Here is an 18,331-nt window from a genome sequence, read left to right as displayed (position 1 = left end):
CCAGATTTGGAGGGGAGGTTCATAATTTAGTCCGAAATTATTGATAAAATAATTACACTAATCGGCCACATGGTGGCGCTATAACAGCCCCTTTTACGTTTTGGCCTATAACTCTTGAACCGTAGGTCGTAAAATCAAAATTTATTTTTCCCTAGATTCCTTGGGTCATGACGCAACTCCCCATATAGGCCACGCCCATTTGCGTCAGGATAGATTTTCCGCCATTTTGAATTTTCTTCAAAACACACTTTTAGCTCCTCCTCCCATATATTTTGTCCAAATTTCACAAAAATCGGTACACATGATCTCTGGACCCATGCGATAATCTGGACCGAAACAGAATTTTGATAGTCCATACCGTTTGTCCGTAAATGGCTTCCAAAGTTGGCGGGAGGGGCCCGTTTTACAAAAAAGGCCACAAATCACGAACGAAACGTCCAGTCAATCCCAAATTTGAATCACATGTCAAGTGTGGTTTACTCAACAAATCCCCAAAAGAATTTCCACTTTGATCCATAGGGGGCGCCACAAATGCTCAAAATGTAACCGTTTGATGCAAAAACCTTATTTTGGGGGGATCAATCCTCTCAAAATGAAACGCAAGTGATCTCAGGAGTTAAGTGACAATGTAATTGGCACAGCCTCCGACGGTATTCCTCCCAGCGTATTCCTCGAGTCCCGGCGGCAGCGACCCGCGACTAGCGTCGGTGCAACCACACTCTGCAATTGCCCTGAATTGCGACGCGTCTAGTTACTAGTTACTTTTCAGATATAAATTATTATATTATATATATATATATATATATATATATATATATATATATATATATATATATATATATACATTAGGGGTGGGACGATATGGGTACCTCACGATACGATATATATCACGATATTAGGCCCACGATAACAATATATATCACGATATTCGACGATGTTCGATATATTGCGATATCACGATATTCGATATATATTGCAAGAGATTTCACCAACGATATATCACGATATCTGAAAATATCGATATATTGCGATATCACGATATATTGCATGAAAATTCACCAACGATATATCACGATAGTCCTTGTATTCAATTCATAAACACATAAAATAGCACCAAACACTTCAAAATCATCATTACACAAATACAGAGTAGGAAAAACAACGTATCACAAACTTTAAAAAAAAAAAGAAAAGGATATCGATTATTTATCGCGGGAGAAAGTATCGCGATATATCGATATATCGTCCCACCCCTAATATACATAACCACTTCAGCCCTATTTTATACGTAGGCCATTTGAAAATAGCCAATCTACAAGCTCACAATGCGTTGCATCGCGACGCGTTGTGAGCTTTGATCTCTGAACTTGCCTAGAATCCCTAGTAAAATATCTGAGCACTTCTTCCACCACTGCTGAACGTTGAAGCTAGTGTGAAGCTAGTGCACTAGCCCCAAATCACAGCTGAAATTGTAGTTCTCCCAATTTAGTCGTTATGCCAATGAACTCTTCCCACTGATTGCCACTGCTGTTGTACCCTACTGACTCACCTGCCAGTAAGGAGCCCCCTCTGGGAGGACGTTGGGCCTCCATTCTACTGGTGTAAAGTAACTAAGTACATTTATTCAAGTACTGTACTTAAGTACAATTTTTTGGTACTTTTACTTTACTGGAGTATTTCCAACTGTCTATAGTTTTACTTCTACTCCACTACATCTCGGAGGCAAATATTGTACTTTTACTGCACTACAATTATTTTAAAACTTTAGTTTTAGTCTGGTTGCCCTGTTAGGGCAACCAGACTATAGTACTCTTCCCACTTTATTCTTTCTAGATAAACTTTATTTCAAACCGCTACTCCTCCCACAGTTTTGCTAAGAGATTGGTTACATAGTTTGATTGATATTAATTTATTAGTGCATTAAATTTCCCCATCCACTTTAATAGGAAAATGAAAAAAACTCGATTTCAAGTATTTTTTTCTCAGAAACCGTAAGGGCTAGAGTTACAAGACTTGGCGGGGAGGTTCATAATTTAGGCCATATCCACACGGAGACGTTTTAAAAAATGTCACAGAGTCGTTTTCAAAAAGTTTACCGTACACACGGAATCGTCTCAAGAAATGTGTGTGTCCACACGAAACCACTGAAAACGCCACAAACTGAAAACGCTGTAGTATATATGCCTGGCCTGTGGGTGGTGCTGTGGAGGAAAGTTACTAAGTACATTTACTCAAGTACTGTACTTAAGTACAATTGAGGTATTTTTCACTTTACTCGAGTATTTCCAAATTCCAATACTTTTACTTCTACTCCACTACATCTCAGAGGAAAATATTGTACTTTTACTCCACTACAATTATTTGAACGCTTTAGTTAATACTAGTGACTTTGCAGATATAATCATGACATTATAAAACATTTATATTTATTTATTTGCCCTACTTAGACTATTTAAAAATAGCCAATCTACAAGCTCACAACGCGCATCGCGATGCATTGTGAGCTTGTAGATCAGCTATTTTCAAACATTTCAGTACTTTAAGTATATTTTGATGCCAATACTTTTGTATTTTTACTTTGATTGAACTCAAGTAACATTTTGAGCACAGGCCTTTTACTTGTAACAGAGTATTTTTATATTGTGGTATTGCTACTTTTACTTGCTTTTACTTTTACTTTACTAACATTGACAGCTACTCACAACGTCTCCTGAACGCACAGTCTGTGTAAAGTCTACAACACATACACACACAATGCGTGACAGAGACATACCATACAGAGAGAAGCTGAACGCGGATGCAAAGGCACGCTACCTGGACAAAAATTCATTACATCTATGCCCCAGATCATGTAATGACTGTGTGCCTAGTCAGAGTCACAATCATTCATTTCATAGACTGGTTCACCTGAACCGAAAATAAAATATAGTCATCTTGAGTACTGATTATTTATATATTATTATTTATATTATTAGCGAAGTATTATTATTATTATTATTATTATTATACTGTTCATTCATTAATCATTGAGCTAGTAAGTGAACGGAACGGAACCTGTGTTGCCAGATTTTGCGAGAAAAATAAGCAACCAGGTCTATGAAAACAAGCCCAGAAGAAGTGGCTTAGTGACATCAGCTACTTGAATGAAAATAGCCGATCTACAAGCTCACGTGAGCTTGTACATAGGCTATTAAAAAAAAACTCTTGCAATAAAATAAAGAATACTTGTTTTTTTTTTTAAACATTCTAACAACACTAATGCTCTGGCACAGAACATTTTCATGAAAATATTTGAAAACCACTGGTTTAAAAAAAAAAAAAAAAAATTGGAAGCAAGCCTAAATAAGCAAGAACACGTTATAAATAAGCCACACAAAAAACGCAACCCGCAACTACCAATTTTACAAGCAACTTTACAGAAAAAGCCAGAAAAAGTTCTGCCCAAAGTCGCTTATAATAAGCCGACATGGCAACGCTGATTCTCATCCAGACTCGGTCTCATCAATCAACACAACATGTTTATATTTTTATTGTGTGCTGTCATGCTTGTTTGAGCACAGGTAGAGAGCCTAAATGTGTTTGTTTCATTGTATTTAAGATATTCGATATAAATTCTTTTTTTTTAAATGCCAGATTTAGCGAATACGGCCGTAAACGTCCCATTCAAACTGCTAGCTTAGCCACTAGCGTCCTGGCTGAATTCAACCTGGTGTTTGTACTTTCTCTATTTACAACCCGTACATCTACATAAACGTTCAGATCTCAAATATAAAGTGCTTAACTCATGGCCATGGATGTTAAAATTCACTTTGAGTGGGTATAAGTACCCGTATCTTCCGTATTGTTCAATAAAAAGCATTTTAATCCGATCGGCAGCCATTTTCTCATAGAGTTATAATGTATTAGAGTGCAATACTCCTCCCAACCGGTAGGGTCGCGTAAATGAAAGTCAATGGAGAAAATTCGAAGTCAATGGCCACCAATCGGATTAAAATGATTTTTATTGAACAATACGGAAGATAGGTGTACTTATGCGGGCCCATACATAAGTGTAACATCCGTGGCCATGGGGTCAGCACTTTATATTAGAAATATGAACGTTTATGTAGATGAACGGGTTATAAATGGAGAAAGTGCAAACACCAGGTTGAAGTTCATCCATGATCGTCGTAACAGACGACCGTCATGTGATCCATGGTCAACAGCAAGACGTTTGTTTTCATTCTTATAAGACCGCATGGCTCATTTGTATGCACGTGAATATACTGTACATTAAAAAGTAACTAAGCGGAAAGTAACTAAGTACATTTACTCCATGTCCACTTGTGGCTGTAAAAGCCCTATTGCGTTAAGTAGTACGAACGCAACGCTGACGGGGTCGGGGTGTTTGTTGTTGGGGGGGGGGGGGGGCGGGTGGCGGCGCATGCAGGGTCGGGGGGGGTTCGGGGGTCACGCATGCGGGGGGGGGGGGGGTGCTCGGTGCATTCGGGTTAAGCGAGAGGTGGAGCTATAGCGTCATCGTTTCAGGAAAGAAGCGTATTTGGTTGTACACACGGAGACGCAAGGGTGGCGTCTTCGGGGGGTGGGGGAACGGGGGGACGGGGGGGGGGGCGGGTTTAAGCGAGAGGTGGAGCTATGGCGTCATCGGTTCAGGAAAGATGCGTATTGCCGTATTTGGTTGTACACACGGAGACGCAAGGGTGGCGTTTTCAGATTAATTCACTCTGGGACCCGTTTTCAAAAATAAGCGTATTGCAGACCTAAAACGCCGGCTCCGTGTGGCCAAAACGTGCAAACGATTAAAAACTTATGCGGTTTCACCTAAAATCGTATCCGTGTGGATGTGGCCTTACTGCGAAATTATTAAAAAAATAATTACACCATTCAGCCTCATGGTGGCGCTATAACAGCCCATTTTACGTTTTGGCCTAAAACTCTTGAACCGTAGGTCGTAGAATAAAAATATTTTTTCCCTTAGATTCCTTGGGTCATAACGCAACTCCCCATATAGGCCCATTTGCGTCAGGATAGATTTTCCGCCATTTTGAATTTTCTTTAACACACACTTTTAGCTCCTCCCCCTACATATTTTGTCCAAATTTCACAAAAATCGGTACACGTGATGCGACCCATGCGATAAACATCTCCAAACGGAATTTTGATAGTCCATACGGTTCTTCCATAAATGGCTTCCAAAATTAGCGGGAGGGGCCCGTTTTACAAAAAAGGCCAAAACTCACGAAGGAAACGTCCGGTCAATCCCAAATTTGAATCACATGTCAAGGGTAGTTCACTCAACGAATCCCTAAAAGCATTTCCACTTTGATCTATAGGGGGCGCCACAAATGCACAAAACGTAACCGTTTGATGCAAAAACATGATTTTTGGGGGGATCAATCCTCTCAAAATGTAATAAAAGCGATATCAGGAGTGACGTGACAATATGATTGGCCCGTTACATTTGTGGGAGGGGCCTATTTATTTAGTGGGAGGGGCTTATTTCCTAAAATCAAAACGGCACGTATCACGAAGGCAGGATCCGATCGGCACCCGATTCGAATGGCACGTCACGTGGCCCCCGAGCGGTATTCCTCCCGGCGTATCCCTCGTGTCCCGGCGGCCGAGACCCGCGACCGACGTCGGCGCAACCACACTTTGCAATTTCCCAATTTTTAGTACTTCTACATTGCGGTATTGTTACTTTTACTTAAGTAAACAATTTGAGTACTTTTTCCACCACTGCTGAACAGGCACCACCTGAGTTACATGCATTCATTATAGCCAGTATTGTTACCTATATCGTAATCTCCCAGCTCTGATTGGGCAGTGTAGGAACCCAGGATGGTGTGAGTGGCAAACGAACAAGGAAGTCGACCCGAAACGATGTCTTGCCTTATCTGTAGACATAAATAATACCTAAACACACACACACACACACACACACACACACACACACACACACACACACACACACTGAGTCTACTGTATAATTAGCCTAGGTCTGGCTGTGGTTAGTTAGCAGTACTAACACAAACTGAATTTTCATGAAGTTAATTCATTAATTTCACAATATTTTGGTTGACAGGTGGGTGGGGCTACCTGGTGATGTCTTCAGACAGGTGGGCGGGGTCAGGATAAAACTTCACATTAAAGGAAAAGATCCAGGGAACGCCTGAGAGACAAACACAGAGGAACTGTTTAACGTGGTTAACTAGCATCCTATAAGTACTAGTACAGTTAACTAGTAGCCTATATAACTACCAGTGCTGTCAACCAGTGGCCTATAACTACCCGTACAGTTAACTAATATAGTAGCCTATAATTACCCATACAGTTAACTAATTTAGTAGCCTATAACTACCCATACCGTTAACTCATTTAGTAGCCTATAACTACTGTACCAGTACAGTTAACTAGCCTTTAGCTAACAGTACAGTTAACTAGTAGCCTACAACTACTACAGTATATTTTTTTGATTATACTGTTTAGACTGATGCTAGGTTCTTTGTGTACCTATTATCCTAAATGACTGAGGCACTACATTGTCTCCATGCATTTGATGTAAACAAATAGTTCCAGTCCTTAATTCTGCCTGGGTGTCACTGTAAAGTACTCTCTTTAACACGGATAACTCCAATCCTTGATTCAGATTGGCTGAGTGATGTGCTGAACTACTTGATAACATACGCCTATGACCGCTTGCATCACTATCACTGCATGTGCCTACGTCTTCACTGTGCCGTTCCATGGATGTATTACCATTTGTGATCTCGTTTTTCGTATGTCAAGGTAAGAGGAGTGTTCCTTTTCGTCCTGTATACGTGCAAGGTTTTACGAATCACTTTAAAACAAGGCAGATATACCACGACACGTACCGCTTGGTATATGCGGTACCTTCCATGCATTTGCAACTTCCTGGTTTATCCTGGCGTCTTTCTTGTAGAATTTTTTTTTGTAGTGAAATTCTTATTAAAAGCAGTTTTCATTGGGACGTGTCTATGATTTTCATGCATATATTGGGAACAATTAGAGAAAAGCAATAAGCCATGAAAGACTGTGGTTTACCGTACTTTTAGAATGGGTAAGGGCGTTGGAGGTGCCTTCTAAACCAGTAGTTCTCAAACTTTTTCGTAATTCAAAATTATTCAATTATTTCAAGATTCAAAAAAATAATAATCTAAAATGGCAGATGTACAAGCTCACAGCGCGGCACAAAGTGACGCACTGTGAGCTTGTACATCTGCTATTTTTGAATAGCACATGGATGCTTTCCCGACTTTAATAAAATAAACTAAAAAAATAAACTAAAAAAATAAACTAAAAAAATAAACTAAAAAGAAAAAGTAATTTAAGTCATTGACCGTTTTTGTATTGAAAAGTATCGGTTCTGAGCACCATTTAGGCATCGGCACCATTTAAAAAACCCAATTGATACCCATCCCTATGCGTGTGTGTGTGTGTGTGCGTGTGTGTGCGTGCGCGTGCACGTGCGTATGCGTGTCTGTCTAACCTCGGAGTTGTCTCTTCATTTCCTTGACGGGATCCAACCAGATCTGCAGGACAACACATCTGTCAATCATTAACATCTGGATAACAGACAGGCAGGCAGGCAGGCAAGCAGGCAGGCAGACAGACAGACAGACAGACAGACAGACAGACAGACAGACAGACAGACAGACAGACAGACAGACAGACAGACAGACAGACAGACAGACAGACAGACAGACAGACAGACAGACAGACAGACAGACAGACAGACAGACAGACAGACAGACAGACAGATAGATAGATAGATAGATAGATAGATAGATAGATAGATAGATACTGTAGATAGATATATATATAGATAGATAGATAGATACCTTGTTATTGTCTATGTCTCTGAAGCTTATGGCAAAGTAATCTTTCTCCAACAGGTTCAGGTAATCACACACCTTCAGAAATAATACATAGCCTCTGTCTCGCTTCTGCACGCACGCACGCACGCACGCACGCACGCACGCACGCACACACACACACACACACACACACACACACACACACACACACACACACACACACACACACACACACACACACACACACACACAATTTCAATTATTAATACATTATCACAAATACATTATTTACCATCATAAATGATCCAGTATTAGTATATAAAAGTATTCAGTAGTAGTAGCAGTACCTCTACAGTACAGCAGTATAACGTATTATCCAGCAGAGTGACTTTAACTTGTACTGTCCTGAACATTAGAGGAGTTCTGCCTGGAGACCGAGCGATACGACTGGTGGACGACAGGTGACTGCCAGTGTCCTCGGCCAATGAGCTTTGCCCATAGTTGTGGGATGCCCCGCCCTCAACAGTCTGAAAGTGAAAAAGGTGGAAGAGTCATATTTCACTGGTATTAAACAGTGGTGTAAAGTAGTACATTTACTCAAGTACTGTACTTAAGTACAATTTAGAGATATTTTTACTTTACTGGAGTATTTCCAATGTTCAATACTTTTACTTCTACTCCACTACATCTCAAAGGCAAATATGTAGTCGCGATGCGACACGTTATGAGCTTGTAGATCGACTATTTTCAAATAGCCTAGGTATAAAATAGGCCTAAAGTGGTTAAAGTATGTTTTATAATATAATAATGAATATCTGCAAGTAAGTAACTAGTGACTAAAGTTTTCTAATAATTGTGGTGAAGTAAAAGTACAATATTTGCCTAGATGTAGGGGAGTAGAAGTAAAAGTATTGAAAATTGGAAATACTCCAGTAAAGTAAAAAAAAAAAAAAAAAAAAAGTACAGTACAGTACTTGAGTAAATGTGCTTAGTTACTTTACACCATTGCACCCTGTGCCATCCCAGACTAGCAAAGTGTGTTGGAATGAGGTGGGTCATGGGCTTCAGTTTGTTTTGGGTGGTCTGAAGCTTTTGTTTTTAGTGACATTGAGGTGTTGGAGAACCAACAGGTGCAAGCATAATCAAAATGGCACTGAATGAGTCTTTAGGGCCCTCTTGTTGAAAAAAGAGGAAATCCTGCCCAAAAATTGTGTTCTTTGATTGACTTTTCTTGATAATTTTTTGTGCCATTTTTCAACTTGTCAGTTTGTTATCAAGTATACAGCCAAAGTTCGGACACCAGGGAGCCAAGGATTCTGATTGGTCTGTGGGCTGGGCGGGACCAGAGCCTATCAATGTAGAATTCAAGTCACTTCCCTTTCTACAGTGATTTGATATCAGGTTACGTTCTGAAACCAGGCTCAAAGGGAAGACTCCCAGACTGAAAAGTGAGGTGAAAAAACTTCAACACAACAACACAATAACAAAATTAAAAAAATGCTGAACTGCTCATAAACAAATGTGGCAGGGTCCAGAAAATGTTTGGGTTCTCAAAATGCATATTTGTGCTCAAACACGAAGACTTATATAGTACATGTGCACAGTAATGAGCAGGAAAATATTTGTATAGTTTATATATGAATTGTCAGGGAAAAGTTAGGCCCGGTGCTAGGCCAGGGGAGACTCATGCGCGCCCGTGCATTTATTCATTAATTCTGATGAAAAACACGACTACATTATGCTATTGTTAGCATTGGGTTTGGACACAGGTTTCACTTAGAGCAAAGGTATTATAATATGTTACTCTCTACCTCCCCCTACAGGCTGGTATTATAATATGTTACTCTCTACCTCCCCCTACAGGCTGGTGTTATAATATGTTACTCTCTACCTCCCCCTACAGGCTGGTATTATAATATGTGACTCTCTACCTCCCCCTACAGACTGGTATTATAATATGTTACTCTCTACCTCCCCCTACAGGCTGCTATTATAATATGTTACCCTCTACCTCCCCCTACAGGCTGGTATTATACTGTTACTCTCTACCTCCCCCTACAGGCTGGTATTATATTGTTATTCTCTACCTCCCCCTACAGGCTGGTATTATAATATGTTACTCTCTACCTCCCCCTACAGGCTGGTATTATAATATGTTACTCTCTACCTCCCCCTACAGGCTGGTAGGGCCTGTAAAAGGCCAATCAAAAAGAAGGCCATCAAATAAAACGATGATTTTTAAGTCCACGGAAATAATGAATTTAACTTGAAGGTTAAGGATGATTTAATTTTAATATAGTACAAGAATAGTGTAACTATCTGTAAAATATTTGGTTTGGTGCGCTGCGCTCTAAGTTTTTCGCCGTTTTTTTTTTCTTCACGCCATTTGGTGCCCCCCCCAAGGGTTGGTGCCCTGTGCTTCAGCACCTCAAGCCCATTGGATAAGCCACTGTATGGTTCTGTATCAGTGTATGAGTCAGTTTTAGCAGATTTCATTCTAATTGGCTACTGTAGACTGCAAATCTTGCGTGAAAAATAAGCCAAATCTTGCGTGAAATAAGCCGACATGGCAACACTGGTTTGTTATGACACAGTGACTACAAGCGCTCTGGACCCACAGCGTCAACACGCGCGCTGCTCTGATCCAATAAAAAACATATTTTGCACAGGGGTAGCCACAATAACAACAACTACATTAAACAAATCTATCTGGTGTTAATGTGCTTTACATTGGATTTGTCCTGCGGCGCTGCGCGGCACATTCCTGAGCCTTGCATTGCAACATTGCATCATTTAATTTTTCACCAGATTTTTTTAGGCTCGGCGGTAAAAGTTTCGGACTGTTGGAAACCCTCCAGATTTAGGAAAATATACTTTTATTAGTATGTAGTATAGACAAACTGTCATACATAACAAAAAAGACAGTGGTGGAGGAAGTACTCACACTTCTTACTTGCCAATCACGGATATGTCCATGATAATATATTTTTTCTTTTCTTTTTTTTCTCTTTTTTTTCCCTTTTTTTTTCTTTTTTTTGGGGGAAAAAAATCATACTGTGGCGGCCAGATTTAAGGGGTGGCGGCCCGCCACTGCTTAATGCATATAGGGGAAACACTGGGGTCCTAGCGCCTGAGGATATATTGGAAAGCATCAACAGTGTTGTCAGAAACAGCATTTATTCACTTTAAAATAAATGAATAAATGCAGTTCCGGTGCCTATGTCATTGCCTATGGGGGCAGACACTAAACAAGTGTTTTAAGAAGTTGAAAAAAAAACACATTCATGTTGGTTGTTATTGTGAAAAATATACCAGTGACAGATTATATCATCATATATCAAGATTACATCTCCCCGTCTGGCCGGCTCTTTCCTAAACAGAAAATAAATTTTTAGGTATAGGTTGTCAATGTCATCCAATCAGGAGAGAGAACCCATTCATCAGCTTAAATTTGATAGTGTTCCAGTTCCAATTTTGTCTGCTCATTTCTTTGTTTCATCACTTCCAATTTCACTTGCTTATCCAGTATCCTGTATGAGTTCTATGTCCTATCCTTACTGAATATTGTAGCTGTCCGGCAAACACTCCAAATATTGTACTTTTAGTCCACTACAATTATTTGAAAACTTTAGCTACTAGTTACTTTGTTCGGCCATTTGAAAATAGCCGATCTACAAGCTCACAATGCCTTGCGATGCGACACATTGTGAGCTTGTAGATCTGCTATTTTCAAAATAAGTTATTTTTTTATCTTGTGAACGTGGTGCATGATGAGTACTTTTACTTTTGCTACTTTAAGTACATTTTGATGCCAATCACTGGTAGGTTTCTAAACTGTCCACAGCCCTCCTCTGAGACACAGAGTGAGTAGGCAGAAATGGTGCCGTCTTATAATCAATGTGTATATAACCCTGAAAATGGGTGAAAGTCAAAGTTAGTAAAGCCAAATTCCAACACTCAAATTTCTGCCTCCTCCTCTGTCCTACAGCATGTCAGTGTTACGGTGAAATTGGAGACCGGCTGAAACATGTAACCATCTTGTGGACTCATGACGTCAGCGTCCAAACATTAATCACTGCTTAAAATCCTCTGTCCTGATTGTATGAGATTGGTATCCTGACCTGAAAAGTTATTTTCTGTTTATTAAAGAGCTGGAGAGACCCCGTGTTACTGAACAAACACTTTATAGCATACTGGCGGCCCGGCGGCCACATGCGGCCCCCACCTTCACTTAATGCGGCCCGCAGGTTAATATGGGAATACAGATATATTATTGATTTCAGCTGTTACAATTCCAAACATGCAAACATGACCTGCTTTAATTACTTCAGTCTATATTAGTAGTTTAATGACTAGTATATTAAAATGCTGTTGTCCTTTTTATGTCCAATGTATTTGTATTTAAGTTTATGAAGTTAACATAAGTGTAACTAAAAAATACTGTTCAGGGAAAAATCTGGATTCCAATTTAAAAATAGCCAAAATAGCAGATCTACAAGCTCAAAACGTGTCGCACTGCGACGCGTTTTGAGCTTGTATATTGGCTATTTTGGCTACTTTTGTGTGACATAGAATGGCGAAGTACAGCATTAATTTATGAAGAAAGTTAAAATACAGAGATACATGGTTTCTGCCCGACAACAACAATATGCAATGTGGCCCTCTGGAGTGAGTGTGGAAATATAGTGGCCCTCTCCATCCTCAAAGTTGCACCCCTGCTCTATAGCAATGATTACTATGAGAATATTTCATAGTTATTTCGTGCGTGCGTGCGTGTGTGTGTGCTACATAATGAATCATGTCTACCTGTTTGGGCGTGGAGTGGGCGGCAGCTTCAGGAAAACACTCCGCCTCTGTGGGCGTGGCCTGGCTGGCCTCCTGCGGTTCGCCGGGCTCTGTTGTCATGGCGATTCACCTGAACGACACACATAGGGACACACAGCTCAGTTGAGCCCGATCCATACTTTGTCACACAACGGTGAAAATAGCCGATCTACAAGGTCACGTCGTGAGCTTGTAGATCTTTCCGGCGCGCGACACGGTCTAAAATAGGCTTTACCATTTAAACACACAGACAGTGTGGATTGATGATTGTATAATTAGTTTACCCTCTTTTTTTGTCGTTATGGCAATTGATTCCTCCCCGCACACATTTCTGTGCCGTCACCTACCAGTGAGGAGCCCCCACGGGGAGGACGTAGAGCCTTCGTCCTCCTTCTCCCGCGGAACACTCCCTGCTGATAGGTGCCGCCCCCGCAGTACATACAGTGATATCATCACCCTCACCGCCCGGCTTCCCTCCCCCGAACACGGACCAACTGTGTTCGTGTAGACGCTCGACAAAGCCGGATGCACCACCATGGAGTTGAACCACCCTTACACTATAGGTCGTTCTTTCTTCCTGTCGTTTCTGCATTCTTTCTTTCTTTCTTTCTTTCTTTCTTTCTTTCTTTCTTTCTTTCTTTCTTTCTTTCTCTTTCTTTCTTTCTTTCTTCCTGCAATAGGGAGTGAGCAGCAGCAGGGTTGGATCAGATGCAGATCATCATTGAACTCTCTGCACTGACATAACCTCATCACTCTGACCCTATTGTGTTGCCGTGGCAACGACCTATTGACCCTATAAGCTGTCAGAGAGAGAGAGAGAGAGAGTGAAAGAGAGAGAGAGAGAGAAAGAAAGAAAGACTCCCATATCTGCATGAAGTACAAAGATGTGCAAACACAGCAGTGAGATGGGTGAGCATGTTGAAGACAGGAGAAGATGAGGCAAATGCAATACCACCACCTTAAGTGGTAAATCATTATTTGTATTTCTGCAATGTCTGCCTCAAGTTGACCTCAGAAAGAGAACTGCTTTGACATTATTACTTACATTACATACATTATTGTCACTGTTGGGTGGAAACCTTGTACGTTCAAAACCGTTCCCTTTTAATATTATGAAGAAAGAATCTACAAGCCCACAACGTGTCGAATCGTGACGCCGTTGTGAGGTTGTAGATCGGTTGTAGATCGGTTGTAGATCGGTTGTAGATCGGTTGTAGATCGGTTGTAGATCGGTTGTTTACACTACTTTTGTGCGACACTCTTGAATGAAGTAGGGAAGTAATTGAATAAAAAAACATTAAAAAGTGGTGAAAAGGAGATACAACCTTTTGGCCCGACAGCAACGATATGAACATTATCTTTAAACGTAATAAAATAAATGCTGCTTTTTGTGTGTTTCAAATACTTCAGATAAATGTCTATTTGTCCCAAAAAGGTTTTTATACCAAATGCAATATATACAAATGTTATTTGTTTCAAAACAGATTTATACAGAGCTACCCTTGGCCTAACATGTGTATAGAGCTGTTTCTAACAGCAAATTACTTTTACGCAACAGTGTCATACGATAAAGTATAAAATAGGGTTTTAATGAATGAAAAAATAAACAACTAAAAATTATAAATGTAGAGTTGTCTGCTTGACAATGATGGTAACATTGTAGAGCTGAGTTTGACACAGAAGACAGAAGTAGTACTCAGAAGAAGTAAAAGTAGCAATACAATACCACAATGTTGGGATACTCTGTTACGAATAAAGGCCCTGTATCAAAATGTAGTTAAATTACCAAGATGAAATAGAGAGGCACTATTAATCGGTCATCATATCGGTATCGGGCGGCCCATGTTGGCCATCAGTAGCGAACCGATGTCAAAATAATATATCGGTTTCAGCCAATATATTATTTCATAATAATTAATTGTGTTTGAATGGGAAGCTGAACAAGCCTTTTGTGATGATGAAGGCTGCAGGTTAAATCAGTGTTTTCTGGGGAAGCTTTCAAAAGGGTCTACACGTTGGAACATGTTTAAATAAAAAATACTACATTCAAGCTGTTTATGTTGGGATATCCTGTATTAAAATGGGCTTATTAAGGGAGGCAGACCTCTGGCCGGCAGACCTCTGACGTCACAGAAATAAAGAAAGATGTCATCACAAGATGACATTCAGAAAAAGATAAACAAAATCAGAAAGAAGATTACGGATGTAGAAGATCTGCAAGCTCAAAACGTCACACGTGGTGATCTCACGTAGATCTGCTGTTTTCCACTATATTTGAAATAGGGCTTAAGCGGCATAATTCAAAATGTATTTTTGGAGTTCCGCACCACAAGTGTGCAACTAAGTATGAATCAGGCTTGATAAATACCTGAGTATATATGAGTACTTCTACCAGATTAAACCAAAGTACACTTTTATCAATACAGTATGTTGCAGTGGCCTGGTGTGACCCTTCCCTACCGGTTCAGTCAACATCTGTTACGCTTTGAGCAACTGACACCATTATATATATATATATATATGTATATGTATATGTATATGTATATGTATATATATATATATATATATATATATATATATATATATATATATATATATATATATGTGTGTGTGTGTGTGTGTGTGTGTGTGTGTGTGTGTGTGTGTGTGTGTGTGTGTGTGTGTGTGTGTGTGTGTGTGTGTTTTTATAATATACATTAAAAACGTAACATATTTGAATGCTAGATAGCTAAATAGCTAGATATATCTATTGATAGATAGATAGATAGATAGATAGATAGATTGACAGATATATCGATAGATAGATAGATAGATTGACAGATATATCGATAGATAGATAGATAGATAGATAGATAGATAGATAGATAGATAGATAGATAGATAGATAGATAGATAGATAGATAGATAGATAGATAGATAGATAGATAGATAGATAGATAGAGATAGATAGATAGATAGATAGATAGATAGATAGATAGATAGATAGATAGATAGGTCTTGCCAAGGACGACCCAGACAGAAAGACGGACAGACAGACAGACAGACAGACAGACAGACAGACAGACAGACAGACAGACAGACAGACAGACAGAGAGATTAGGTTTAGAGGGACACAATGTAATATGTTTCTATTGCGCTGATGTGGGTCAAATCTCTCTCTCTCTCTCTCTCTCTCTCTCTCTCTCTCTCTCTCTCTCTCTCTCTCTTCATCCCTGCTTCTCTTCCTCCTGCAGCTCTGCGTGGAGGTCACGTGATTCTCCTCCAGGCCCCGGGCCGGCAGGCCGGGCAACACTTTTCGGTGCAACACCTCCCCCCCACCCCTGCGCGGTTTTTTGCTTGGTTAGTAAACTACCAGCCAGGGTCACACATATCGGTGTGACAGTGCGCCGGTAGAATGCAGCGTCACTGCAGGCAGCAGGAGGAGAGCCGGGCCGGGCGTGGCGACACACCACGCGACACACACCGACACCGACACACACACTCACACAGTCCATTTAGAACGTAACAAGCACTATATTCATTACAAAACAATAATTCATAACCCCTCAATTGTTCCTATTTTTGCCACGTCTCTCTCCCCCTCTCTCTCTCTCTCTCTCTCTCTCTCTCTCTCTCTCTCTCTCTCTCTCTCTCTCTCTCTCTCTCTCACCTTTCTTCTTTAAATCACCGTTTCTCAACGTCGCGTCCACCGGGGGTCCAGAATGGAACATTAGGGGGGTCTATAACTCTGAGAGTGCACAAGTGGCTCCGTTCACTTCCATTTGTTACTCTCAGAGACTTTGCATTAACACTGTCCAGAGACAATAATAAAGATGCAAATGTGTGGTCCGTTATGCTCTCTCTCTCTCTCTCTCTCTCTCTCTCTCTCTCTCTCTCTCTCTCTCTCTCTCTCTCTCTCTCTCTCTCTCTCTCTCTCTCTCTCTCTCTCTCTCTCTCTCAAAGACAATAGCCTAATAACAGCATACATAAACATGCGATATTATGTTTTACCTTCGTGTCTCCGTCGCGTGCAGCTGTCTGTCTGTCGCTCCGCATCAGAACGTCAGACAGGGTGTATCTCTGCTGCTCAGCATAGCGGTGTTTCTGTGACTCTGTGCGTGTGTGTGTGTGTGTGTGTGTGTGTGTGTGTCTCTCACTGCGTCACGCCGGTGGAATTATGGGAAACATCCAGCCGCCGCACATCAGGAGATTAGATGCGGGATTAAGAGCAAAGATCAGAGGTGTATGCCTGCATGTGAGCGTGTGTGCATGCGTGTGTGTGTGCGTGCGTGTGTGTGTGTGTGTGTGTGTGTGTGTGTGTGTGTGTGTGTTTTCTCGGACACATGTATGTGACATTAGGGTTGCAGCTATTATTATTATTATTATTATTATTATTATTATTATTATTATTATTATTATATTCATATTCTATTAAAATGTTACATTATCATTATTATTATATTAGTATTCATATTATAATGATATACTACCAGTATATTCATAGAACAGGGAGACACTAATGTAGGAAGAGTAGGCCTATGCTGTATAGCTGCTACTTTGGTGGCAGCTAATAGGGATCCGAATAAAGAATAAATAGGAGGGACAACAATCTAAATTAAATAAGCTTGACAAAGAGAACATAAAAAGATCAAGTTATCTAAATATATTAAATTTACAATTTAGGAATTTTTCAGGCGCTCTTTATCCAGGGTGACATACAATAATCAAGGTAAACACGTATCAAATGAAGAGATGATGTTATATCCTAGGACGAGTGGTACAGTAAAAAAAAAATCATAACTCCATCCGGATCCGCCGCAGCTAAAAACCCTCGCTTATGGGACTTGCTCTAAATCGTGTATTTTAATAGCTTTTTTTTGGGGGGGGGGGGGGCTCACTAAAGCGAGATGCTGGCCACCAACACAATGTTCCAAAAGAAGAGGGGGAAGCTGTGTCACCACACAACACGGCACACCAGATCAACTACAACCTAACACGCAGGAAATTGAGGAGGAGTGTCATTAACAGCGAGGCATACAGGTCCTTCAGCTCACTCTGCTCAGACCACAGGATTGTCACTGCAACAGTGAGGCTGAGCCTGAGGGCGCCGAGGAAGGAGGGAAGGAGGAAGGTGAAATACGAATGGGGTCAACTGGCAATGCTACACAGTGGACATCAAGAACAGGTTCCAAGCACTGCAGGAGGAGGAGGAGGTGAGCATAACAGCCCGCTACCAAAGCTTCGCTGAAGCAAACCAACTAGCAGCTGAGACATACCTCCAGCAAGTTCCCAAAGCAAGGAGGAAAGACAGATGCCTTGACCCCAAAATCACCAAAGCCATGAAGGAGATGAGAACAGTACACAGGGACTTTGTCGCTGACCGAAAAGGAGAGAGTCTGAGGGAGGAATATAAGCGGAGGAAGGGAGGAGCTATACCAAGTGTATCAACACTGGAACAACAGGAGCTGACCCAAACGATCAGGGACATTGAAGAGGCACACGTTAACCAGAGGCATGGCATGAGCTGGAAGCTCATCAATGACATTTCTGGCAGAAGCTCTTCTCAGACTTCCAAGATCCGGGGAGAAAATGCAGAGAAACGAGTTGAAACATAGTACCAGCACTTCAAAACACTCCAAGGAAATCCTCCTTCAACCGAGGAAGAGGATGATCCGTCTTCCATGACCTTC

At 40.7% G+C, this 18,331-nt stretch overlaps 1 protein-coding gene across 2 annotated transcripts in view; it reads right to left on the bottom strand.

Annotated features, from left to right (window-relative positions):
- The window catches only part of LOC308080851 (band 4.1-like protein 3), a 69,287-nt gene extending 52,599 nt beyond the window's left edge, over positions 1-16,688 (bottom strand). For both annotated transcript variants that reach the window (XM_080422889.1, XM_080422890.1), the window contains exons 1-7: positions 16,653-16,688; positions 12,645-12,753; positions 8,186-8,365; positions 7,863-7,967; positions 7,511-7,553; positions 6,100-6,172; positions 5,795-5,916 (exon numbers count right to left, since the gene is read on the bottom strand). In XM_080422889.1, the coding sequence (XP_080279015.1) occupies positions 5,795-5,916; positions 6,100-6,172; positions 7,511-7,553; positions 7,863-7,967; positions 8,186-8,365; positions 12,645-12,743 (622 nt within the window). In that variant the 5' untranslated portion in view covers positions 12,744-12,753; positions 16,653-16,688. The remainder of the gene's footprint in view (positions 1-5,794; positions 5,917-6,099; positions 6,173-7,510; positions 7,554-7,862; positions 7,968-8,185; positions 8,366-12,644; positions 12,754-16,652) is intronic.
- Positions 16,689-18,331: the final 1,643 nt, after the last annotated feature.

The sequence above is a fragment of the Gymnoscopelus braueri genome (assembly GCF_963280865.1).
Source record: "Gymnoscopelus braueri genome assembly, chromosome: 24".
In the NCBI taxonomy this organism is placed as follows: domain Eukaryota; kingdom Metazoa; phylum Chordata; class Actinopteri; order Myctophiformes; family Myctophidae; genus Gymnoscopelus; species Gymnoscopelus braueri.
This window is presented reverse-complemented; position numbering and strand designations above follow the sequence as displayed.